This window comes from Anomaloglossus baeobatrachus, chromosome 10 (assembly GCF_048569485.1).
Source record: "Anomaloglossus baeobatrachus isolate aAnoBae1 chromosome 10, aAnoBae1.hap1, whole genome shotgun sequence".
NCBI lineage: Eukaryota > Metazoa > Chordata > Amphibia > Anura > Aromobatidae > Anomaloglossus > Anomaloglossus baeobatrachus.
In genome coordinates this window covers 110,028,315-110,055,388 of record NC_134362.1, presented here as the reverse complement: position 1 = coordinate 110,055,388, position 27,074 = coordinate 110,028,315, and the positions used below count along the sequence as shown (strand labels likewise).

The window sequence follows — 27,074 nt, the reverse complement described above, 5'->3', positions numbered from 1 at the left end:
TCAGACCAATTTCATTGCTCAACTGTGATTTTAAAAATTTACTCAAAAATGGTAGCCACCAGACTCCATAAAATAATCCCCTCCTTGGTAGCCCCGGATCAGGTGGGTTTTGTGGCGGGCAGGCAATCCAAAGATGGCACCAGGCGGATGCTGGATTTAATTGGGGTGATGGAGCAGTCGGGTGTCCCTGGTGTATTCTTGTCACTCGACGCCGAAAAGGCCTTTGATAGGGTGCACTGGGGATATCTGGAAAGAGTGCTCACGAAATTTGGTTTTGAAGGAAGAATTAAGTCATCTGTTTTGGCCTTGTACTCTCACCCAAATGCTTCAGTTCTAGCCTCGGGTTTTCGCTCATTAAAATTTTCTATAACCAATGGCACCCGCCAGGGGTGCCCGCTGTCCCCTATTGTTTTTGCTCTGGTGGTGGAACCTCTGGCGGAGGTGATTAGGGTGAACCCAAACATAACTGGTATAAGGGTAGGGGAGCATGAACATAAATTGGGTCTATTTGCGGATGATGTAATAATATCATGCACTAACCTTGAATATTCCTTTCCAGCAGTGATGTCCACCCTGTCGACCTTTGCTGAGGTGTCGTATTACAAATTGAATGCCACTAAGTCCTTAGTACTACCATTTAATGTACCCGCAAGGTCCAGAAGGATTTTGGATGCAGCCTTTCCTTTCCAGTGGTGCGAAGACAGTATCCCTTATCTAGGTATCCGTTTGACACCAACCCATTCCCTAATCAGATCCAATCTCGATCACCTACTCAAAAACTTGGGTCAGGATCTAGGCAGGTATGAGAAGTTGTCGCTATCTTGGATGGCGAGAATCCAATCCTTTAAGATGACGTTCCTTCTTAAACTGCTGTACATGTTTAGGTGTCTCCCTCTTAAAATTCCATATAGATATTTGATAAAACTGCAGTCGATGACCAATAAGTTTATTTGGGGTAATAAAAGAGCTAGAGTTGCTAGTAAGATTATGCATCTGCCATATGGAATGGGAGGTCTGGGTACGCCTAATGTGATGGCCTATTATAAAGCTTCTCTTCTAGAATCACTCAAAGAATGGTGGAACATGGAGAGCTCCCATAGGTGGGTTCAACTTGAGAACTCTCTGACAGACCAGGGTTCGAGGAGGAAACTGATGGAGGTGGAATATCTAAAACGTTCTAGGGCCACCCTGTATCTTCCTACTATGACAGCATCGATAGCCATATGGCGCAGTGAGATGATCCCAAAGATCCAGGTCCCGCTGTCAGAAATTTCGCTCAGAGCATTAGAATCCCACAATCCACATACAAATTTGAGTAGATGGGAAGTAGCGGGTTTTGGAGTTTTGGCGGACTTTTACGATGGTGTAGAGATTAGGCCCTTCAACGATATACTTCGGGAGCACCCCTCCCTAAAGGGGTGTTTTTATCAACACCTGCAGATTCGCCATTTTCGAAGCACAAAATTCCCCCCCCCCGGATCAAACCCGACCTTACCCACTGTTAAGGCGCTATTGTTTAAAAAACTATTGAGGCAACCGGGAATCTCTTTAACCTACAAATGGTTGAACAACCCCTCTGACGAGCAAAAGCTCCCATACATGACAAAATGGGAATCAGATTTAGACATTAACACCTCCCCCTCGGCGTGGCATACTGCGACACAGTGGGTGCAAAGATTCTCAAAATGCATTAACCATTTGGAACAGCTGAAAAAGGTGCATCTACGTTGGTACCTTACGCCGGCAAAATTGGTGCATTACATTCCCAACTACTCACCGCTCTGTTGGAAGGGCTGCCTCCAGAGGGGATCACTGGGACACTGTTGGTGGCACTGTCCGAGGGTCCAACCTTTTTGGGTAGCAGTTTTCAGACTCATTAGCGAAATGACAGGTGTGCACCCCAACCCAGGGCTGGCAGTTCTGAATTTGGGCATAGACTCGTACCCGCAGAATTTTAGGGGACTGATTGTGCAAATTCTAATAGCTGCCAGACAGTGTCTGAGCCATTCGTGGAAGGCCACTGAAGCTCCCTCTGGAGCGGAGTTATATAGTAGGATCGACCAACAATGCCAATATGAATACTGCCTTGCCCACTCCCTAAAACAAAAAACTAGAATTCTTACAATATGGGAACCCTGGCTGTCATCCAGCCATGCAACACCTATTACACAACTATTCCCCAGGCAAAGAGCACCTAGTTGAGATAGAGCTGATGGAATTATAGCCCTGGCTCGGCTAGCCAGGGGGCTAAAGCATTGAGACCCTGACTGAGGCAGCAGTTTATGAGAGAAATCTAGGAGGAGTTGATGGCCCCGGCTGGTGGACTGGGGTTGGTAATGCAGGCAGGCATCTAACCCTCTACCCCTACTAACCCCCACCACTCCCCCCCCCAACCCTACCTTCTTCCCCTCCCCATGTGTTTTTGTTCCCCCTTACTTGAATGAAGTCCCCATCTTTCCTCCCCTTTCCTCCCTCCCCATGTTGTTGTGTGGTTAAAGTGTAAGGCAGAGGAATTGTAACTGGATTGTCTTGGAGTATACTAATGTATGGAGCCCTCATGTGCGGGCAGTTGACAAATGTTCTCTTAATTTACCATGCATGATTTTGTATCTGCCGTGTTTTCAATAAAGACTAATTGGATTAAAAAAAAAAAACAAAATTAACCCTCGTGCTACTGGAGGTGACACCCATCGATTCCTACTTCAAAAGGAATCCAGAATGATTATGGATTTAAAAGCTCTCAGCCCCCTTGGCATGAATGAAAAGAAGGACTTATCTGTCTTTTTATAAAAAACTAGTTTACAGAACCGGATTCACTGTTCGAGTTTATTATATGTATCTTTCTCTAACAATATTCTGAATAATAATACCCTTACTTATGTTAGTAAAATGCATGTCCTACCTTGCTCCTTGCAGCTAGTGCTGTTTATTTAAATTTTATTCTAATCACTTGATGACTCAGGATCTGTGTTACTCTGAAAAAGAGACTGATCCTGGGTCTCACTTCACTGGACCCGTGGAAGCACTAAGGTGTGAAACCGCTCACAGTCGTCCGGCGTTGTGTGCCTAATCCTCCCCCTCCCCCACCACCTGTACCCATTGGCATGAATTTGGATTAAAGAAATTCTGCATTTGGATTCCGCTGAGTGCTGCCTTTTCTATCTTTGTCTGGATATTCCTATTACCTTACTTTGGAACGTGCACCCGAATCCTGTGCTATCGGGAACGTCCATAGCAGACTCTGGATTGCAGTGCCCGGTGTCCCTCACCTCAGAATTCTTGAATTGTACTTGTGTTATCTTTGTATACAGTGCTACTGAGAAAGGTCCATATTGGACCGAAAACATTCTGTTATGCACATTAAATAAATATGCGTTGCAGCCAGTTTTAAGAGTGCCTTGTATTCTTCTGCAGCTTAGTTTCAGGCTGTTTACAATCTTCTTAAAGTGGGTTGGGCATGGTGACTCAGTGGTTAGCACTGCAGACTTGCTGCACTGGGGTCCTGGGTTCAAATCTTACCAAGGACAACATCTGCAAGGAGTTTTGTATGTTCTCCCCGTGTTTGCGTGGTTTCCTCCGGGTTCTCCGGTTTCCTCCCACACTCCAAAAACATACTGATAGGGACTCTAGATTGTGAGCCTCAATGGGGACAGTGTTGCCATTGTATGTAAAGCGCTGTGGAATTAATGGCACTAAATAAATAAATAAATAATATTAATTATTATACTAAAGCCTAGGCCATCTTTATGTAGAGCATCAATTCTTTTTTTTCAGAAAACCGTGAGCATTGGGGGGGGGGGGGTGTGCTCACTTTTTGTGATATACTGTACATACTTGTGGTGCAGATCATAAAGCCAAGAACCTATCCTGATGTTAAACACAATTAGGCTTAAAATTAATAAACACCCAAATGGATGAGCACATACTCTATAGGACATGGAGAAAAAACTGAAAACTGAGAAAAAGGAGTTGTATGCTAGTAGTAAATGTAAAAAATATTTTTATTTAACAGAAAATAAGTGTACAATAGTAAAAAATTAAATGGGGGGAAAAAAGGGGAAGAGGGAAATGGGACATTTTAGGCCACATACCGCTAGAAAAAATAACTTGCAGGAACTGCTGATTGCATAGGAAAACTGGAGGGAACATTCACATATAAGGTGCAAGTGCAAAAAATTTGTAAACATTGGCACATGTGATAAACAATCACTTATGCCCATATATTAATCATGTTGGAAGGATCAATAACCAAACAGCAGAATATACGAGCTGTATGCACCAAAAACAGTGAAAATAGCAGACTGAAATAGGTAAATGTTTAATTCTGCCAATAGTACATACATGCTACAACTGACTAACACAGGTGGATAAACAACATATATATTGTTGTTTAGAATATTGCACACATACCGATAGCTGAATAAAATCCAAAATGCTAGCGGTGATGGCACAAGCAGGAGGGGGACACACCAACTTACGTTTTGCACTTTTCTTAAAGCTTCATCAAGGGGAAAAAGGAGTAACACCTAGTGGTCTAGGTCTTTTCTTGTGGCAGGGCAGTGCTGAGCAGCTCGGAAACCTCATAAAACACCTTAATTGTAATAACTTGAACATTAAGCTTACTTTTCAGTGCCACTAAGATTGACTTTTTGGACATTAATATTGAGATTGACAGCAATCATCTTATTAAAACTAATGTTTCTCGTAAGTCCCCTTCGGCCAATTCTTATTTACATGCTACATCGGCACATAACTAGTGTTGAGCGCTATGCTGTTAGCGAGTACTGTCCGCTACTCACATATTCGTTACAAGTAGCGGGCGCAATGTAAGTCAATGGGAAATACTTGCGAAGTAGCGAGTAACCCAAAAGCCATACTATTCGCTACTCGCACAAAAAGTATGACTTTCGGGTTACTCACTACTTAGCGAGTATTTTCCATTGACTTACATTGCACATGCTACTCGTAATGAATATGCGAGTAGCGGACAGTACTCACTAACAGCATAGAGAGTACGAATAGTTAGCTACTCGCGCAACACTACACGTAACCCATCCACTATTCGCGCCATCCTGACCGGGTAATTTCTCAGGATGAAGCCACTCTGCTCAGCCGAGGGGAAGTTCGATCGTCGGTCGCAAATTTTGAATGATCAGTTTAGAGAGCGAGGGTACAGTAATCGTTGTAATAAAGGCAGATATTTTAAGAGCTAAAAATACAACCCTCCAACATCCCCATAGATTGTAAGCTTGCGAGCAGCATTCTCATACCTGTTTTAGCTGCTAATCTATGTGCTACTTTTTCTTTTTGTCTGTACAAGCCCCCACTTGATTGTAAAGTGCTGCAGAATATGTTGGTGCTATAAAAATAAACTTTATTATTAACATCCTATCCAAATATGTAGTAGGCATAATAATAATCATATTAGCACATACCTCAAATTAGAAATGTTGAATAGTTCTCCTCATACATCTATGTCTCTTACCTCATATGCAGGGCATTAGAGTTTAGGTATCCATTGTTACGACCACAAGAACTTACCAACTGTCACTGTATGAGTGGACGTACCCATGGATTCCTAAGCTGCAATGCCCTATACATGATGTAAGAGATATGGCTATAACAGGAGATATTATTTTGCCTACTACATATTGGGATCGGAGCTTGGAGATGGGAATAACCCTTTAAACTCCTGGTCAAATCACACACACACACACACACACACACACACACTTAAATATTGAATCAATGCAGAAAATATAAATGCAAATATTTCTTAATTTTAATTCCTAATAAAGATTTTTCTTTTTTGTGTTTGAAAGGCTGAAGGAATAGGAGTGAATCCACTTCTCGTTATCATCCCAGCTACCATAAGTGCCTCCTGTGCTTTCCTCTTGCCTGTTGCCAATCCTCCAAACGCCATTGTGTTTTCCTATGGTCACCTCACAGTGCCAGATATGGTGAGTAGATATTTTGACATTTTGTCTCCACCTAGTGGTTGAATTACTGTATTCCTTTTGTTGATCACTTTCCGTGCTTCTCATACACAGATAAAGGCAGGACTGGGTACAAACCTAATCAGCATGATGGCTTTGTGGTTTGGACTTTACACTTGGGGTGTTCCCATGTTTGACCTGAACACTTTTCCCGACTGGGCATCTCACAACATATCAGCAGCTGCCATGCCATGACCGACCTTTCCATCTATGATTCTCATGTGAAGAAGGCAGATCCTGATTGACGTCTAGGCATGAATATGAGCAGCCTGTGTCCTCCTTTTGGGTGCAGTGGGATTTGGCTTAAGACATGGATAACACTGGTTGCTTGTGTTCAGTAAATACAGTAACACATTATAGACAGAGGTTTTATAAAGCATTATTAAAATATTAACCTTGTATGACTCCAGTGATGCAGCCTGGCACTAAAGAGCAGCATTGCTATTCCAACAATACATATGATCTGATCATAACCATTGATGGAGCCATTCCACAACCAGAATTGCCCCTTTGGCCTGTCAGTAACACACCAGGTCTAGGAATTAAGTATTTGCCATATAACCCTTTGACCCAGTAATTATCTGCATTGTTGAAAAGTTGGATGTTGGCTTCTTATGTATTGAGCTGTAGCCTTCAATGACGTACTCGTTATAGTTCTAAGGAAATGATGTTCTAAAATGTAAGTATTCCTATACTACACAGAAGACTCAGTCTTTCCTCACTTACAAATCGGTAATTTGGTGATATTTTTTTTTTATTTTATTGAGGGTAGACACCATAGAAAATAATATGCCCTCTGGTCTATTTTGCCTATGGTCGACAGTGGTATGGGTGGTCTTCTGGTCCTAGTGGGTTTATGCTGGTCTATAGTGCCAGGCTCAAGTATGGCTTGAGCTCCTTGATTAATTGCGACAATCAGAATTCTTGCTGTTGTTGCATGGCTTTTTTTTCCATAAGGAAACCTTAAGGTTCACTGTCGCGCTGAAGTAAAAAAGGAGCCATAGTCTGTGTGGATACACGGTGATAGTAAATACATATGCATTGCAGGCCCCAGCAGAACATACTATGAGAACGTAACCTTCATGAGAAGAAGAGGAGTCTGCGAAACCTTTGTGTGTCAGTGAAAACTGCTTAATGTTTTACTGTACTGGGATAATAGATTGGATGAAGAAAACGTCACTCGTTACAGAGCTGTTACATTTGGTGCTATAGAACTTGATTGACAGAAAGAAGAGAAAAAAACAACACTTAGATTTTGCTAATAAACTAGATTCATTGTTCTGATACCTATTCGCTGTACAGTGCGGGACTCACTGATGGCAGGTATCTCTATTTATGTTTAGTGGGGATGAAGATAACACTATAGTATTGAGGTCTGACAATAATTATTACTGGAAATAACAATATCCCTTCATGGGACAGGAGCATGACACACTTGAAGCTGTTCCCCTGATAATAAAGCTTTGATATGCTCTTGTTGAACTGGCATTAATCGCTGTCTGTGACCCGCAGCTGTATGCCCAGATCCATTGTACGTTCCTCTTGGCATGTGCTGGACAATGCTTTTCTTATTTGCACTGTAGGATTAAATACTTGCATTATCACAGGTCAATTGCACAAAGCTCATGTTCTGTTTGGGGTGGTTTTGTACTATAAATTATGTATCTTATTAACATGGAGAGACTGATCTGAGACTCCATCTGTTTAATAATAATAATTTTGAATAAAATGCAACGATTGTATTACTGTTTTTGTGGACTAATTTCCTTCTGCCTTTGCTCAAAAACATATTTTGTTAATCGCAGTCCTCTTTCGTCATTTGTTTATTAAATCAAGACATTTTTTAATAAATAGAATATAAACAGACCCCCCACCCCCACCCTGCAGCCTGTATTCACTCACACAGATGTATATTACATATAAAGCATACATACAGACTTATGGTCACACTAGAGTGCAGGCACGATGTGCTCCTCCAGAATCCGTGCATCTACAGTTACAAAGAATGGAAGAAAACAAATGGTTCCTGCCTAAGACATGTTAATGTATCCCTAATAATGCCATACTTAAAGAGGTTGTCCACATATGAGATCATATTGTTTTTTTTCTTAAATGCATGTACGTGCTTCTAAAAATCAGTTTTGCATTTGAGTTTCATTATAAATCTTGCATTGTTTTGCTTGTACAGTCTTTGCATCTTTGCACATGCAACATTAATGTGGTCTATGGTCATAAGTCAGTCAGAAGCCATGTTAAAAATACAAAACACAGTTAAAGGGGTGGTTCACCCATTTTTTTTTTATTTTCTATATCAGTGTAACTTACAATTTTAGGTGTTTTCTTCATTGGCCTCTATTTGCAGTTCTGGCACTGAGCGGTGCCAGTCACATGACCCCCTGGTGCTGTGGCCGCTAGTATCCTCTGATGTCACGTCACGTTCCGGGCTCTCAGACTTAACGTTACATCAGGGGATGGTGGCGCCACTCACACTGAGTGACTGGGCGGTGATTACCGCACGTCTCAGCCCAGCACTGAGGGGAGGATCAGGAGGTCGCCAGTGTGGAGCAGTGAACATCGCTTAGAAGATTTGTGAGGTACGGGGCGCCAGTGTGCAGTACAGAGAGGGTTTCTTCAGCTGAACCCACCCCCCCTGTCAAGCAAGTATGTGATTGCACTATCCAGCCGCCCGCTCTGCTCAGCTGGCAGGAGAGCGTGTGGTGTTGGGCAGTGTGATCATGTACTCCCACCAGCAGGACAGGTGACTGCATGGGACCAACTTGCTCCACTCTGTGACTTGTTGTGCAGGTGACAGAGTGGAGACAGTTGGTCCCATGCAGCACAAGTCACAGTGCGCAGTAACTGGGTGACATGCGAGCACAACAAGTCACAGAGTGGAGCAAGTTAGTGACATGTAGCACACTGTGTGTCAGAGCAGAGCATGTTACCAACTTGCTCTGCTCTGTCACCTGTCCTGCTGCATGTCACTAAAGGCCCCGTCACACTAAGCAACATCGCTAGCAACATCGCTGCTAACGAACAACTTTTGTGACGTAGCAGCGATGTTGCTAGTGATCTCGCTGTGTGTGACATCCAGCAACAACCTGGCCCCTGCTGTGAGGTCGTTGGTTGTTGCTGAATGTTCTGGGCCATTTTTTAGTTGTTGCTCTCCCGCTGTGAAGCACACATCGCTGTGTGTGACAGCGAGACAGCAACAACTAAATGTGCAGGCAGCAGGACCCGGCTTCTGCGGAGGCTGGTAACCACAGTAAACATCGGGTAACCAAGAAGCCCTGTCCTTGGTTACCCGATATTTACCTTTGTTACCAGGGTCCCCGCTCTCACTGTCAGTGCCGGCTCCTGCTCTGTGCACATGTAGCTGCAGGACACATCGGGTTAATTAACTCGATGTGTGCTGTAGCTAGGAGAGCAGGGAGCCAGCGCTAAGCGGTGTGCGCTGCTCCCTGCTCTGTGCACATGTAGCTGCAGGACACATCGGGTTAATTAACCCGATGTGTGCTGTAACTAGGAGAGCAAGGAGCCAGCACTAAGCGGTGTGCGCTGCTCCCTGCTCTGTGCAGCTGCACCCTGTACTCTATACCCTATATATGTACCCTGTGCAGCTGCACCCGGTGTGCGCTGCTCCCTGCTCTGTGCACATTTAGCTGCAGCACACATCGGGTAATTAACCCGATGTGTGCTGTAACTAGGAGAGCAGGGAGCCAGCGCTAAGCAGTGTGCGCTGCTCCCTGCTCTCTGCATGTGTAGCTGCGTGCGCTGGTAACCTAGGTAAATATCGGGTTGGTTACCCGATATTTACCTTAGTTACCAAGCGCAGCATCTTCCACGCGGCGCTGGGGGCTGGTCACTGGTTGCTGGTGAGCTCACCAGTAACTCGTGTAGCGACGCTCCAGCGATCCCTGCCAGGTCAGGTTGCTGGTGGGATCTCTGAGCGTCGCAGTGTGACATCTCACCAGCAACCTCCTAGCAACTTACCAGCGATCCCTATCGTTGTTGGGATCGCTGGTAAGTTTTTTAGTGTGACTGGACCTTAAGTTACTGCACACTGTGACTTGTGCTGCATGGGACCAACTGTCTCCACTCTGTCACTTGCACAACAAGTCACAGAGTGGAGCAAGTTGGTGACATGCAGCACAGCATGTGATAGAGCACCTCTCTTCACTCCCTCTCTTCCCTCTCGGCATGGTCAGTACAGAAATCTCTCTATCGTGGAAGGGTGAGGGGGAGTAATAAACATGGAGTACCTAAAGGGGGCTTTACACGCTACGACATCGCTAATGCGAACTCGTTGGGGTCACGGATTTGGTGACGCACATCCGGCCGCATTAGCGATGCCGTTGCGTGTGACACCGATGAGCGATTTTGCATCGTTGCAAAAACGTGCAAAATCGCTCATCGGTGACATGGGGGTCCATTCTCAAAAATCGTTACTGCAGCAGTAACGAGGTTGCTCCTCGTTCCTGCGGCAGCACACATCGCTCCGTGTGACACCGTAGGAACGAGGAAACTCTCCTTACCTGCCTCCCGGCCACAATGCGGAGGGAAGGAGGTGGGCGGGATGTTACCTTCCGCTCATCTCCGCCCCTCCGCTTCTATTGGGCGGCCGCTCAGTGACGTCGCTGTGACGCCGCACGGACCGCCCCCTTAGAAAGGAGGCGGTTTGCTGGTCATAACGACGTCGCCGGGTAGGTAAGTATGTGTGACGGGTCTGGGCGATGTTGTGCGCCACGGGCAGCGATTTGCCCGTGTCGCGCAACAGATGGGGGCGGGTACCCACACTAGCGATATCGGGACCAATATCTCAGTGTGTAAAGCCCGCTTTAGTTTGTCTGTGTATTTATTTCTAAAATTGTTTTTTCTCTGTGTGGTCTTTTTTTTTTTTAAACCCTTTATTGGAGATTCTTAATGGCTGGGTCAAACTTGGCCTGACATTAAGAATCTCGGGCTGGGAGCAGCCCGTACCTGCCTAGCATACAAAAAATATGGCGAAGCCCACGTCATTTTTTTTTTTTTTTTTTTTGGGCAAAAAACTTAAGAAAAAAAAAAAAAAAGGGCTTCCCTGGATTTTCCATTGCTAGTGAAGGTAACACCAAGCAGTGGGGGTTAGCAGCCAGTAGCTGCTTGAGTTACCCTTAGCAATAGAAAATGCAGCTGCATTTTTTTTTTTTTTTTTTTTTTAACACCTAACCCTAGAGTTATACATAGTTACTTAGGTTGAAAAAAAGACCTAGGTCCATCTAGTTCAACCTTCCTCCACCAGTTCTACATTTGGTCACTAAGTCATTTATAACCAACAATGTTTTGTGTACTGAGGAAATCATCCAGTCCTTTTTTAAAAGCTGTTATAGTATCTGCCATTACTACCTCTTGTGGTAGGGCATTCCACAGTCTGACCGCTCTAACTGTAAAGAAGCCTTTCCTATTTAGCTGTCGGAATCGCTTTTCTTCCACTCGCAGTGAATGTCCCCTGGTCCTTAGTATTGTCTTTGGAAGAAATAAGTCATGTGCCAGTCCTTTATATTGACCACACATGTATTTATACGTATAAATGAGATCTCCTCTGAGACGTCTTTTTTCTAAGGTAAACATATCTAACTTTTTCAACCTCTCATCATATGGGAGGCCTTCCATTCCTTGTAGTAGTCTAGTTGCCTGCCTTTGAACTGACTCTAACGTCTGAATGTCCTTTTTAAAATGTGGAGCCGAAACCTGGATCCCGTATTCCAGATGTGGCCTTACTAGTGATTTATAGAGGGGTAACAATACGTTGGAATCACGGTATCTAAATCACGGTATCTAATGTCTCTTTTTATACACCAATTTTAAAACGGAATAGTTACAATTGTACCTATTCAGCCGGACAAAGGTTAATTATATCGGGTGGTGAACTTTGATTTTTTATTTGGTACAGTCAGTTCCTTGGTGAACGTGGATGAGAAATGCCTATGTAATATCTGTTTTTGTTTGTCCTCTATAACTAACTTGTTATTAAGAGATGAGCGAGCCTATAAAGGCTCGAGTTCGGTTCGTCGCACGGAGGCCCCGTTCGAGTTCGGTTCGGCGAACCGTTCGACGAACCTCTCGAACCCCATTGAAAACAATGGGAGACAAACACACAAAAACACATAGAAAACACCTTCAAAGGTATCCAAAAGGTGACAAACAACTCCCAAGACACCACAAACACATGGAAAAGTGACAAAGACATATACTCATGCGAAAACAAAACAGCTGGACGAGGAAAAAGAGGAGTAGAAAGAGATATAGGCATGTCATGCCCTTCTAAAATCATGTAAAACACAGCAAGGGGACTCCAAGCGGAGTCTCCCTTTTTTCCAAACATTGGGCCCCACAGACACCACTTCGGTGTCATCACTTGTGCCCCAGTTGCAAACTTGACAGGTAGATTTGCATCAAGCACAGTCAAAAATATGCCAGCCTTGATTGTCCCCAGGATGACACTGGGGTAGGTAGCAAAGTCCTTGCTGATCCATGACTTTTTCATCTTGGCTCATTTTTAAAAACACAGCAAGGGGACTCCAAACAGAGTCTCCCTTTTTTCCAAAAATTGGGCCCCACAGACACCACTTCAGTGGCATTACTTGTGCCCCAGTTGAAAACTTCAATAAAAGTGAATCATGGTCTAATAGAGCGCTAAGGAGTCCACAAAATCATTTAGTAAGTTTTATTTGTTTTATCAAAGACACAACGCATTTCGATATACACAATATCTTCGTCAGGTAGATATAAAAAACGAAGTGTGGAGAGTATCATTTAAAGGGGCAGGTGTAACACCATTGGCCAGTGACATTCCAAACCATTAACCCTTGGTGTGTCACACTGAAAACTAACATTTGTGTTATGGAAACAGTTTAAAAGTTTTATATATAATGAGAACAAGATTAAAAGAAAAACCGTCAATATTGGTATTAAAATAATCATAAAAGTATACTCATATTAAAATTCCTTCTTAAACCTTATCTTAAAATTTAAAACAAAGTTTTTTTTAGCATACTGAAACATAAGGACAAGAGATTAATAAAGATTCACACTGGAAGAGATATATAAAAGGATAAAATTAAAACCAGTATATATGGAGTAGGGGTATATTCAAAGAAAAATCAGTATATGTGAAATATGAGTATATTCAGAGGAAAAATTGAAATTCAATTTATTTTGATAATACCTAATGGTGAATTCCCACACATTAAATCTGAATAGACTGGTCAGCACAATAGGTGCTGTGATTGCCTTGGAAAACATGAGAAAAAAAGTTGACAGGTAGATTTGCATCAAGCACAGTCAAAAATACGCCAGCCTTAACTATCCCCAGGATGACACCGGGGTAGGTAGCAAAGTCCTTGCTGATCCATGACTTGTTCATTTTGGCTCATTTTTAAAAACACAGCAAGGGTTACTCCAAGCAGAGTCTCCCTTTTTTCGAAAAATTGGGCCCCACAGACACCACTTCAGTGGCATCACTTGTGCCCCAGTTGAAAACTTGACAGGTAGATTTGCATCAAACACATTCCAAAATACGCCAGCCTTTACTCTCCCCAGGATGACACAGGGGTAGTAAAGTCCTTGCTGATCCATGACTTGTTCATCTTGATGAACGTTAGTCTGTCCACATTGTCACTGGACAGACGCTTGCGCTTATCTGTTAGCACACACCCAGCAGCACTGAAGACACGTTCAGAGACAATGCTGGCTGCAGGACACAAGATCTTCAAGGCGTAAGTGGCGCGCACGGGCCATTTATCACGATTTGCAGCCCAAAATGAGCAAGGCTACAGTTGCAAAGTCATGGCATTGATGTTCATTTGGAGATACTCCTGTATCATCCTCTCCAGCCGTTGACTATGTGTCAGACTTTTTGTCTCTTGTGGCCTTGCATTGGATGGTCTAAAAAAATTATGAAACAATTCCATAAAATTGCTGTTACCAGCACCAGATACGGTGTTGCTGGTACGGGTTGACTGATAATGACGAGACAGTCCCATGTTTGCCAAGTTACAACTGGGAGACTCACTCCGTGCACCACTGGTGTTTGGTGGAAAAGCTGAGCTAAGATTGAGTAACAGCTTCTGCTGATACTACTGCATACGTGCGTCCCTTTATATGGTTGGAATTATTTCGCCAAATTTGGACTTGTACCGGGGATCTAATAGTGTGGCAACCCAGTAGTCCTCATCACTTCTAATTTGGACCATCCGAGGGTCATGTTGTAGGTAGTGCAGCAAGAAGGCACTCATGTGTCTTGCGCATCCATGTGGACCAAATCCTCGCTGTGTTTGTGGCGGCGAGGTGATAACCGTGCTTTATTCCTCTGACATCTCCCCCCAACCTCGTTCAACCGAAATTTGACCAAGGTCTCCCTCATCTGCTCAGTCTTCCATGGCCATCGAGAGCTCATCCTCCATTTCTTCCTGGTCTCCTGCACCTTCCTCAACATTTTGGCTGCTACCATGCGCCCTTGTTAATCCCTCTCCCCCACCATCCCATGCCTTGCCGCCTTGGTGATGCTTGACCTTGTAGATGTTGGTATACCTTGCGCATATGAATCCTCGTGTACTTCCTCCCCTTCCTCTTGTCCCACCCCCTGACTCCGAATAGTGTTTAGCATGTGCTCCAGCATGTAAATGACTGGAATTGTCATGCCGATAATGTCATTGTCAGCGCTAAACATATTCATCGCCATGTCGAAACTGTGCAGAATGGTGCATAGGTCCTTGATCTGAGACCACTCCATCAGGGTGATCTGCCGCACCTCTGCATCTCGTTGGCCCAGGCTATACGTCATAACGTATTGCACCAGGGCTTGGCGGTGCTGCCACAGTCGCAACATGTGGAGAGTCTAATTCCAGCGTGTCGCCACATCGCATTTCAGGCGGTGAACCGGCAGGCCGAAAGACTTCTGGAGCGATGCAAGTCGGTCAGCTGCGGCGGTTGAAGGGCGGAAGTGAACAGAGAGTGACCGTGCCATGTGCAAAAGCCCATCTAGGGCCGGGATAGTTGGTTAAAAATTGCTAGACAACAATGTTCAACACGTGAGCCATACAAGGCACGTGTGTCACCTTGCCCAGGCGAAGAGCCGCACCCAGGTTTGCCGCATTGTCGCACACAGCCTTCGCAGGCTGCAGGTTCAGTGGAGACAACCATTTATGAAACTTGGACCGCAGAGCTGACCACAACTCCTCAGCTGCGTGACTCGCATTTCCCAGACATTTCAACGTAAAGACCGCCTGATGCTGTTGAGCTCTGCTGCCAGCAAAGTAAGGAGGTGTGCGGGATTCCTTGTGCGCAGTTACAACGCGGGTGGCCTGACCAGGCAGGCTTGGGGCGGAGGTGGAGGACCCAGATGAGGTTGAGGCGGCAGAAGCAGTGGAGGAACTTCTACATAAAGAGGATTGATGCACAAGTCGGGACGGCAAGATTTGTTCAGCAGACCCTTCTCCATCTATCACCATAGTTACCCAGTGCCTAGTCAGTGACATGTAACGCCCGGGTCCATGCTTACTGGTCCAAGTATCGGTGGTGAAATGCACCCATTCACACACAGAGTTTCTCAAGGGAGCGGTGATGTTGTGTGCGACATGCTGGTGTAGCGCAGGCACACCTTTCTTGGAGAAGTATTGGCGACTGGGCATCTGGTACTGGGGCACTGCGACTGACATAAGGTCTCGAAAATCCTCTGTGTCCACTAGGCGGAAAGGCAGCATTTCAGTAGCCAAGAGCTTACAGAGGGTGAAAGTTAACCTTTTAGCTTTGTCATGGCTCGGAGGAAATGGCCTTTTATTTGTCCACATCTGAGGGACCAAAATCTGGCTGCTGTGTGGAGACGGTGTTGAGTAGGGTGTCCCTGGAAAACTGCAGGTCTGTGAGGAAAGTGCAGGCGGAGACATGATGTTGCCTTCATCCAAAGTTGATGCTCTTGATGTCTGAGAGAGCTCTACACCAGCACTTGATTCCCCTTCCAAAACAACTGACGACCTGCCAAGAAAACTGTTGCGGTTAAAGAGGTGGAAGGTGTGCGTGGAAAAAAACGTGTGACAGCTGTCCTCACAGTCATAGAGGAAGAAGAGCGCGCGGAGGCACTTGAAGGAGCAGATGGTGGTTGGCCCGCTCCTCTAGGCCGCATTGTAGCATAGTGAGCTATCCACTGGGACTTATGCTTGTTATTCATGTGACGATTCATGGAAGAAGTTGTCAAGCTAGTGAGCTTTTGGCCTCTACTTATAGATTGGCGACAAATCTTACATATCACATGATTTGGCAGATCCTTTGCGAGGTCAAAAAAGGACCAGGCTAGGCAAGGCTTAGAGCCCATGCGACCTGCAGAGCCACCCCGACTTGTGCTCAGAGGCAGAGTTGTGGCTGAGGATGCAGTTGTTGACGTGCTTCCAGTACTCCGACTCTGTCCAGGAAGGCGCAAGGTAACTTTGTCAGTCGCATCCTCCTCCACCACCTCTGCTGACCTCGAGTGCGTGAATGTGGGTTGACAGTAAGTGGGATCTAGAACTTCATCATCAAGCGTTGTGTTTGCACTCCCCTCGCCCCCATACCTAACCTCTTCCTGCCCTGACTGAATAGTTAAGTTGTCATCCCAATCAGGTATCTGCGTCTCATCGTCATCAGTATGTTCCTCATTGTCTTCACCAACAGGTGTTACAGTTTGGGAATGAGGGTCTACATTATGCTCAGAAACTTGCTCATCAGGGCCTGAATCAGACTCACAAAGCTTCTGGGCATCACTGCAGACCATTTCCTGGTCTGTACTCACTGTAGCTTGGGAGCAGACCTCTGATTCCCAGGGTAGGGTATAGTGTGACTGAACAGCTCTGCAGACTCAGCCATCTCTGTTACACCATACTCTGCATGGTGGTTGGAGACTTGAGAGCTGGGAGAAAGCAAATGCGATTGGGGTGACAACTCAGAGGACTGTTGTTTTTTGGATGTTCAAGTTGAGGTGGAGGAGAGGCCACTTGTTGGAGCACTTGCGATCCATTCAAGCATGTTGTTTTTTTTTTTTTGGTGCATCATCTACCTTTGTTACAGTTGTTTGGTTCTGTAAAAAAGGAACACATCCGATTGTCCACGGAAAGTAGTAGACATCTTACTTTTGCTGGAAGATTGCCTTTCTTCAGCAGATGTTACTGTAGCTTTCCCACCTACCCCACAGACACAAACTTTTTTCCTTTTCCAACACGCCTGTTCCCCTTTCCACCAGCATCTGTCCTTTTGCCACTCATTTTGTTAGCAACAAGATTGGACACTTAAAATGTGGTAGCAAAAATGGAGAGGTGGTGTAGATTGCAGAGGTGGTCTAGCTTTATTGACAGCTGAAGAACCAACACTGAGTATCCCGGTCAATTTTAGTATGCCCCTAACAGTGGCAGCACAGTTTGCAATTAGAATTGCGTAGCAAAAATGGACAGTTGTGTAGAATGCACGGGTGCTGTGGGTCAGTGGACAGCAAAGGAACACTAACTTAATATTCCAGACACTTTTAGGATGCCACAAAAATTGTCAGCTCTTTGGGGAAATAAAATAGCGTGGAAAAAAATGGCCAGGGGGGTAAAATGCACGGGTGCTGTAGGTAGCCAGACAGCAAAGCCCAGCACAGTGTTTGCACGGACCTGCCTAGCAGCTATGGCTATGAACGCCTTTAAATAAAAATAACCAGTAGTCCCTAATCCCTAAAGCGCTGTGTAGATTGCACTGTATCTCTATAGCGCACACAGCAGCAGTAGCAGCGGGAGCAGTGACTGTCACCCACACGCAGCAGACAGATAATGGCGGCGACGGGGAAAATGGCTGGATCTTATAGAGCAAAGACATGTGACATGCACAGCCTATGACACAAGCCCTTGCTTGTCTGGCAAAAATCCACTGTGCAGTGTGTGTCTCTGTGATTTGCTGACAGCCTGGCCCGCCCCACTGTACATGCGGTTAGGGAAAAAAAAAAAGATGGCGATCGGCATTCTCTCAGCACTCAGCTCAGCAGCAGCACTAATCTAAACCCCGTCCCCCCCCGCACACTATACGCTGAATTTTGATAATAGCGTGATTCACAGTGACTCATACTATTACAGTGAACAGCCAGCTAGTAACTAGCTTGGCTTTTTGGTGCTCAAACCATTCTCGAACGTAACTCGAACTGTCGAGCTTTTAGCAAAAAGCTCGAGTTCGTCGAGCTTCTTGAACACCCCCCAAAATCACTCAAACATGAAATTGGCGAACCTCGAACATCGCTCAACTCTACTTGTTATTATATTTTAAGGGGCTGATACTATCCTTTGTTTTCCTTTTGCCTTTAATGTATTTATAAAAGAGTTTGGGATTTATTTTAATGTCATTGGCGATTTTTGTTTCAGTAGCTAATTTTGCTTGATTGATTTCTTTTTTACATTTCCTATTGATATCTTTATACTTCTGAAATGCTATTTCTGTATTCTCAGCCTTCAAGATTTTAAACGCCCTTTGTTTTTGTTTTATTATACTTTGTACAGTCTTATTTATCCATAGTGGTTTCTTTTTATTCCTGGACATTTTATTACCAGAGGGTATAAGTTTTTTACAGGACTCTAGCAGTATATCCTTAACCTCATAACGACGGCCGTACGACTTAAAGCGGCGGCAAAACAGGGTACTTATTCTGTTCCGCTGCTTTAAAGCGGCGGCCCGAAAAAACCCTGTAGCGCCCCCCAGCGACCGAAAATCTCGGGGGTTTCAGCTACCGGGGGTAGTTGAGACCCCCCAGATTATGAATCGGGGTGTTTTTTTTGGACCCCGATCATGTGATCGGCAGTATACACCGTATACCGACGAACACATGAAAAAAAAAGAAATGGCCGGTAAAACTGATTTCTTTTTTCATTTGACATAATCAAACATGTCAGATGAGAAAGAAATATACACCCCTAGTGCCCCCAAAGCCTCCGGTATCGGAGAGTCCCCCCCCACCCCTACCCCCCCTCCGGAGCAGTCAAAATGGCGCCGAAGCGCACAGAAAACTGCCACCGGCGCCGGCTCTGCATTAATTTCCCTCCGATCTGAAATGATCAAACATTTCAGATCGGAGGGAAATGTCCTCCCCCTGACCCCTCCTCCGGTTCACCGGAGCCCTCTGGTCCCCCGGAGCCCCCTCCAGTTCTCCAGAGCCGCCCCCCTTCCTCCCTCCGGAGCATGCAAGATTGCGGCGTGCAGCGCACAGCGCGCGGCCGCATTCATTCTGCTCTTTCTGCCGCATGTGACTCGTCACATGCGGCAGAAAAGTCGTTCCCAGGTCCCCCGGTCAGCCCTCGGTCAGCCCTCAGTCAGCCCCGTTACCTAGCTGCTGCTCCGTCCCCGCGATCACTCCGCCTCCTAGAAAGCTGGCGGCGCATGCGCAGACAGCGGCTGTCAGCTGGATCCTTGCAAGCAGGGACGCTGACCTCGCTGCTGCGCTGTGGACCGGGGGAGAGTGAGTGCAGTAATCTGCAGCCACACTCCTCACATGGAGAGCCTGCTGTTCTAGAAAATGGGGGGTACGTTCTGTGAGCGTGCCCCTCATATTCTGGAATGAGGTTACTGCAGGTCACTCTGCCCTAGGTTGGACCGGGGCAGTGTGAGTGCAGTATTCTCAGATTACTGCACCCACACTGCTCATGGAGAGCTTGCTCTTCCAGAAAATGGGGGATACGTTCCCTGAACGTGCCCCCCATATTCTAGAAGGTCCAGAGTCGCCGAGGGACCTCCAAAATGGATTACAGCGACCGAAATTTATTTATTTTCAATAAATTGGTGAAAAAGGAATGTTTCGGGGAGGTTTTTTTTCAAATAAGTTTTTTTTTTTTGTCTTTATTTTTTTCTATTACTGACTGGGTTAGTGATGTCGGGTATCTGTTTAGATGCCGTGACATCACTAACCCCAGGGCTTGATGCCAGGTGACATTACAGCTGGTATCAACCCCGTATATTACCCCGTTTGCCACCGCACCGGGGCGCAGGATGAGCTGGAGTGAAGCGCCAGGATTGGCGCATCCAATGGATGCGCCACTTCTGGGGCGGCTGCGGCCTGCTATTTTTAGGCTGGGAAGAGTCCAATAACCATGGCTCTTCCCACCTTGAGAATACCAGACCCCAGCTGTCCGCTTCACCTTGGCTGGTGATCTAATTTGGGGGGGACCCCACGTTTGTTGTTTTGTTTTTTTTTTTTTAAAAACGCCTGGGGAGCCCTCCAAACTGATTACCAGACAAGGTGAAGCTGTCAGCTGTGGTTTGCAGGCTACAGCTGTCTGCTTTACTCTAGCTGGCTATCGAAAATAGGGGGGACCCCACGTCGTTTATTTTAATTATTAATATTTTGGGGGGCTAAATACAAGGCTAGGCACCCTTTAGTGCCACATGAAAGGCACTAAAGGGCGCCAGCTTAGAATATGCAGGGGGGTGGGACGTTATATATGTTTGACATCTATCCATTCATCCATTGTAGCATTTTAGGCTATGTGCCCACAATCAGGATTTGCAGCGTTTTGGGCACAGAGTGTTTTCCCTGCATCCATAGCGCTGCATTGTGCAGTAGAAGCACAGTGGAAGGATTTTTAGAAATCCTATGCCCAATGTGCTTCTATTCTCTGCAGCATAAACTGACCTGTGGTGCAACTTCCCGAGCCTCAGCATGTCAATTTATGCTGCGGAGACAAGAGTGTTCTCTGCAGGTAGCATAGAGCTCCACAGCAGCCTGAACCCAAATCGTGGGCATGGGCAGCTGCGTTCTCCCGTGGACAACACTCACATCTCTGCAGGAAGGCTGGCACTGTGTACTAGACGCCGTGTCGCTGGATCATGGCCACATAGCCTAAAAGTGAGAAATTTGTTGCTACAGCAACATTTTTGTGAAGTGCCTGTGGATTCAAAATGCTTACTATACTCCTGAATAAAATCCAGTTTCCAAAATGGGGTCACTTGTGGGGGGTTTCTGCTGTATAGGTACCCAAGGGGCCCTGCTAATGTGACATGGTGCCCGCAATTTATTTCAACTTTTCCAGAATTCAAATGGTGCTCCTTCCATTCCAAGCCCTCCCATTTATCCAAACAGAGGTTTTTGGCCACATGTGGGGTATCCCTGTGCTCATAAGACATTGGATAACAACCTGTTGGGTCCACGGTTTGTTGTTGCCTCTTGAAAAAGTAAGAAATATGATGCTAAAGCAACATTTTTGTGAAAAAAATGAAAATTTTCAATATGGCAACCTAAGCTTATCAAATTCTGTGAAGTATTCTTGGATTCAAACTGCTCAATATACACCTAGATAAAATCCTTGAGGTGTCTTGTTTCCAGAATGGGGTCACTTGTGGGAAACCCTCACTGTTTAGGCACCTTAGGGGCTTTCCAAATGCAACATAGCGTCCGCTAATGATTCCAGCCAATTGTGCAGTCAAATGGCGCTCCTTCCCTTCCGAGCCCTGCTGTGCACCCAAACAGTTGATTTTCACCACACATAAGGTATCAGCATACTCAGGAGAAATTGCACAATAAATTTTATGCTGAATTTTTTCCTTTTACACTTGTAAAAAAAAAGCTACCTGGTTGAAGTAACAATTTTGTGGTAAAAATGTATTTTTTTATTTTCATGGCTCAACATTATAAACTTCTGTGAGCACCTGAGGGTTCAGGGTACTCACCAAACATCTAGATAAATTCCTTCAGGGGTCTATTTTCCAAAATGGGGCCACATGTTGGGGAGCTTCACTGTATAGACACCTCAGGGGCTCTCCTAATGCAACATAGCGTCCGCTATTGATTCCAGCCAATTTTGCAGTCAAATGGCGCTCCTTCCCTTCCGAGCCCTGTCATGCGCCCAAACAGTTGATTTCCACCACATATAAGATATCACCAAACTCAGGAGAAATTGCACAATAACTTTCATGGTGATTTTTTTCCTGTTACCCTTGTGAAAAAAAAGCTACCTGGTTGAAATAACAATTTTGTGGTAAAATTTTATTTTTTTATTTTCATGGCTCAACGTTATAAAATTCTGTGAAGCACCTGGGGGTTCAGGGTACTCACCAAACATCTAGATAAATTCCTTGAGGGGCCTAGTTTCCAAAATGGGGTCACTTGTGCGGGGTTTCTGCTGTTTAGGTACCTTAGGGGACCTCCAAATGCGACATGGTGCCCGCAATCTTTTTCAGCCAAATTTCCTTTCCAAAATTCAAATATTGCTCCTTTCGTTCCAAGCCCTCCCATTTGTCCAAACAAAGGTTTCAGACCACATGTGAGGTATCACCGCGCTCATAAAAAAGTGGTTAACAAACCTTGAGGTCAATTTTTTGCAATTACCTCTTGAAAAAGTGAGAAAATTGATGCTAAAGCAACATTTTTGAGAAAATTATTAAAATTTTCAATATGACAACGTAACGTTAACAAAATCTGTGAAGTACCTGTGGATCTAAAATGCTCACTATACCCCTAGATAGAAGCCTTGAGGGGTCTAGTTTCCAAAATGGCGTCACTTGTGAGGGGTTTCTTCTGTTTAGGTACCTTAGCGGACCTGTAAATGCAACATGGTTCCCGCAATCTATTTCAGCCAAATTTGCTTTTCAAAATTCAAATATTGCTCCTTCTGTTCCGAGCCCTCCCATTTGTCCAAACAGAGGTTTCTGACCACATGTGGGGTATCGGCGCGCTCATAAGAAAGTGGGTAACAAGTTTTGGGGTCCATTTTGTTGTGTTATTTCTTCTAAAAGTGAATAAATTTGGGTTAGAGCAACATTTTTAGATAAAATTTAATTTTTGCTTTTTTTCATTCCACATTGCTTTTCATGTGAAGCACCTGAAGGGTTAATAAACTTCTTGAATGCGGTTTTGAGTACTTTGGGGGGTGCAGTTTTTAGAATGGTGTCACTTTTGGGTATTTTCTGTCATCTAGGCCTCTCAAAGTCACTTCAAATGTGATGTGGTCCCTAAAAAAATGGTTTTGTAAATTTTGATGTAAAAATGAGAAATCGCTGATAAACTTTGAACCCCTCTAACTTCCTAACAAAAAAAATGTTGTTTCCAAAATTGTGCTGATGTAAAGAAGACATGTGGGAAATGTTATTTATTAACTATTTTGTGTCACACAAATCTCTAGTTTAACGGTATAAAAATTCAAAAGTTGAAAATTGCTACATTTTCAAAATTTTTGCCAAAATTCAATTTTGTTTCATAAATAAACGCAAAAAATATTGTCCGAATTTGGTACTAACATGAAGTCCAATATGTGATGAAAAAACAATCTCAAAATCACCAGGATCCGTTGAAGCGTTCCAGAGTTATAACCTCATGAAGTGACACTGGTCAGAAGTGCAAAATTTGGTCTGGTCATTAAGGTGAAAATTAGCTCCGTCACTAAGGGGTTAAACTTACCCCATTTATGTTCGGTATCCCCAGTTACCATGACTTTGTCTAAGGCGGGCTTTGCACATTACGACATCGTATGCCGATGCTGCGATGTCGAGTGCGATAGTCCCCGTCCCCGTCGTACGTGCGATATCTTGTGATAGCTGCCGTAGCGAACATTATCGCTACGGCAGCTTCACATGCACTCACCTGTCCTGCGACGTCGCTCTGGCCGGCAATCCGCCTCCTTCCTAAGGGGGCGGGCCGTGCGGAGTCACAGCGACGTCACATGGCAGGCGGCCAAGTAGAAGCGAAGGGGCAGAGATGAGCAGGATGTAAACATCCCGCCCACCTCCTTCCTTCTCATAGCAGCCGGGATGCAGGTAAGGAGATGTTCCTCGCTCCTGCGGCTTTACACACAGCGATGTGAGCTGCCGCAGGAACGAGAAACAACATCTTACCTTTCGCTGCACCGGCATTATGGAAATGTCGGAGAATACACCGATGATACGATAACGACGCTTTTGCGCTCGTTCATCGTATCAAAATGGTTTTACACACTACGACATCGCAAGTGACGCCGGATGTGCGTCACTTTCAATTTGACCCCACCGACATCGCACCTGCGATGTCGTAGTGTGCAAAGCCGCCCTAAATCTACACATTTAAGCTCTTCCCTTAATTTGTTGAAATCAGCTCTCCTAAAATTCCAGGTTTTAGCATTTCCCCTTTGAAATGTTCTATTAAATATTACTTTGAAGCTTACCATATTATGATCGCTGGTGCCCAAGTGCTCCCGGCCCTGTAGATCTGAAATTGTATCTGGTCTATTTGACAGGACCAGATCTAGCAAATTGTCTCCCCTGGTCGGTTCATCTACCATCTGAGAAAGAAAATTGTCTTGAATTGTGGATAAGAACTTACAGCTTTTAGCACAACCAGAAGATTTTATGTCCCACTGAATGTCTGGATAGTTGAAATCCCCCATAATAAGAATCCGAGTATTATTATTAGCTGCCTTTTCAATTTGTTGCAGCATTTCGCCCTCTATCTGATCAGGTATGTTAGGAGGCTTATAGCAAACTCCAGTTAGCATTTTTCCATTATTCCTCTCCCCATGTACATTGACCTATACTGACTCTACATTGTTGCAGTTCCCCCCAATGTCATCATTCAACACAGGTTTTAGGTTAGATTTGATAAATATACACACCCCACCACCTTTTTTGTCTTTCCTGTCCTTCCTAAATGTAGTATAACCCTGTATGTTTGTCACCCAGTTATGGCTTTCATCCAGCCAGGTTTCCGTAATGCCCACCACATCATAATCCATGGTTGACATGAGTCTCCAATTCATTCATTTTGTTTGCAAGATTTCTTGCATTTGCCAGTAGACATTTAATACTATTAACACCTTTATTACTCCTAGCCTCCCTACGTTCCTTGCATGCCCCATCTCCCCTAATCCTTCATTGACCCCTACTGTCTCACTGTCTCTATCTCCTCTGTCTATCCCCTTATTTGCTCAACTACCCTCCCTCCCCCCAGATCCTAGTTTAAAAGCTCCTCCATCCGTCTGACCATTATCTCCCCCAGCATAGCACCCTCCCCATTGAGGTGCAGCCCGTCCCTACCGTAGAGCCTGTAGCTGGCTGAGAAGTCTGCTCAGTTCTCCATGAACCCGAACTCTTCCTTCCTGCACCAATTTCTAAGCCACGTATTTATCTCCCTAAGCTCACGCTGTCTTTCTAGTGACGCTCGTGGCACCGGTAGTATTTCTGAAAACACCACCTTGGAGGTCCTGGACTTCAGTTTCTTTCCTAGTTCCCTGTAATCATTTTTAAGGACTTTCCACCTGCCTCTAACTTTGTCATTAGTTCCAATGTGCACCATGACCACTGGGTTTTCCCCAGCCCACCCAGCAATCTGTCTATCCGATCCGCAATATGCCGACCCCGGCAGACACCACACTGTTCGGCATTCATGGTCTCGGCGACAGATGACCCTGTCTGTCCGCCTAATTATAGAGTCCCCTACCACCAACATCTGTCTGGGCTTTGCTGCACTCCTATTTCCCTCCTTCCTACATTAGTCGTTTTCCTGGTTGCTAGGAGAAACGTCCTGCTGTAGTGACCCTAGTCCTGGCCCTTCATTCCTAATATCAGCCAAACAGGCATATTTACTAGGTTGTGCCAGGTCAGGACTAGGCTCCCTGACACTTTAACCCCCAACCTCTTCTTCTAACTGTTACCCAGCCACCTACCTCTGGGTCCTGATTTCCCCAACTCCACCCTCCTCCATAGCACTGGCCCCAGCCAGAGAAAGCTCAGTGAGCTCTAAACTCCTCTCCAGGTTTGCAATGCCCCTGAGTGTTGCAAGCTGCTTACTTAGATCAGTTACCTGGGCTTCCAAATACGCAACCTGCTTGCATCGAGTGCAGATATATTCATCCTCGAACGGCTGCTCAAGGCATGCATACATCTGACAAGATACACACCTGGTAGCATTGTCCATGGAGCACCTATTAAATGGGGATAAGCAGTAAAGTAGAAAAACAAAGAAAAAAAAAAAGTTGTGTGTTTGGGGTTTTTTTTTTAATGAATTTTTTTAACAAAAAAAATCGACATGGGCGTCGCAATCAAGCACCAGAGCATTTTACTGCTCACTCATCCCAACGCCTGACCACATAGCCAGCAGAACAACTAATCAGATGACTCCAGTGTCGGCCAATTACTTGTTCTGTGTCCCCCTGCATCCATCACAGCGTTAGATACATGTAGTCCAACAGTATCAATTAGGACACAGAGCAACCATCCCTCAATTGGGACGCTGCATTGTGTACCAGAGCTACTCAGATATAAGATCAAAAAACAGGAGAAAAACGAGTAGAAATGCTTCAAAAAATATGTATTTGTTTATTAATATATTCTTTGTTTAAAAGACATCAAAAAGATAAAGAAAATACATATATAGGTATATAGAATCTAAGATGAGAGAGTAAGGCCAAGAGGGGAGATATTAAAAGAGGCACAAAAATCATGTGCAAGAGTCCAAAAATGTTTGCTGCAGACGGTAACAAAGTTTTTTCAAAAACACATTAGTGTCACATAAAGGATTTACATCAGCAGTATTTGACTGGGATACCAGCTGCACAGTACATCCATGCGGCATTAGCCGGAATGTGACATATGAAAATTGAGGATTTCCCCTATCTAAATGGACACAGACACCGGACTGCACATATATGTGTGCTTTAATGGAATTTACCTGTACGCTGCCACAAAATCAACAAATCGTCTATGTACCTAAGCCAGCACTGAACATGGGATACGGCCTGGTCGCCCTCGTCGCCAAAAACAGATCTCTCCCAGTATCCTAGGAAGAGATTAGCGTACGAGGGCGCACAGGCCGCACCCATCGCAGTGCCGCATTGTTGCAGGTAAAACAAATCTTTAAACGTAAAAAAATTGTGGGTGAGGATAAAGCGGAGCAGCTGGAGAATCAAATCGCACATCGCGCTGTCCCGACCGGAGGCCCCAAGAAAAAATTGAGCGGCTGCCAAACCATCGTCATGGCGGATGCAGGTATACAAAGACTCTACATCCGCCGTGACCAGTAGCATGTCAGGTTCCATATAGATGCCATTGACCCTATTGAGCACGTCCGTCGTGTCTTTAAGATAGGAGGGAAGT

The 27,074-nt window shown here is 45.0% G+C and overlaps 1 protein-coding gene across 1 annotated transcript in view; it reads left to right on the top strand.

Moving 5' to 3' along the window:
* The window catches only part of LOC142254504 (solute carrier family 13 member 1-like), a 244,630-nt gene extending 236,901 nt beyond the window's left edge, over nucleotides 1-7,729 (top strand). Inside the window, exons 15-16 of the mRNA XM_075325593.1 lie at nucleotides 5,823-5,960; nucleotides 6,051-7,729. Of these exons, the coding sequence (XP_075181708.1) occupies nucleotides 5,823-5,960; nucleotides 6,051-6,191 (279 nt within the window). The 3' untranslated portion in view covers nucleotides 6,192-7,729. The remainder of the gene's footprint in view (nucleotides 1-5,822; nucleotides 5,961-6,050) is intronic.
* Nucleotides 7,730-27,074: the final 19,345 nt, after the last annotated feature.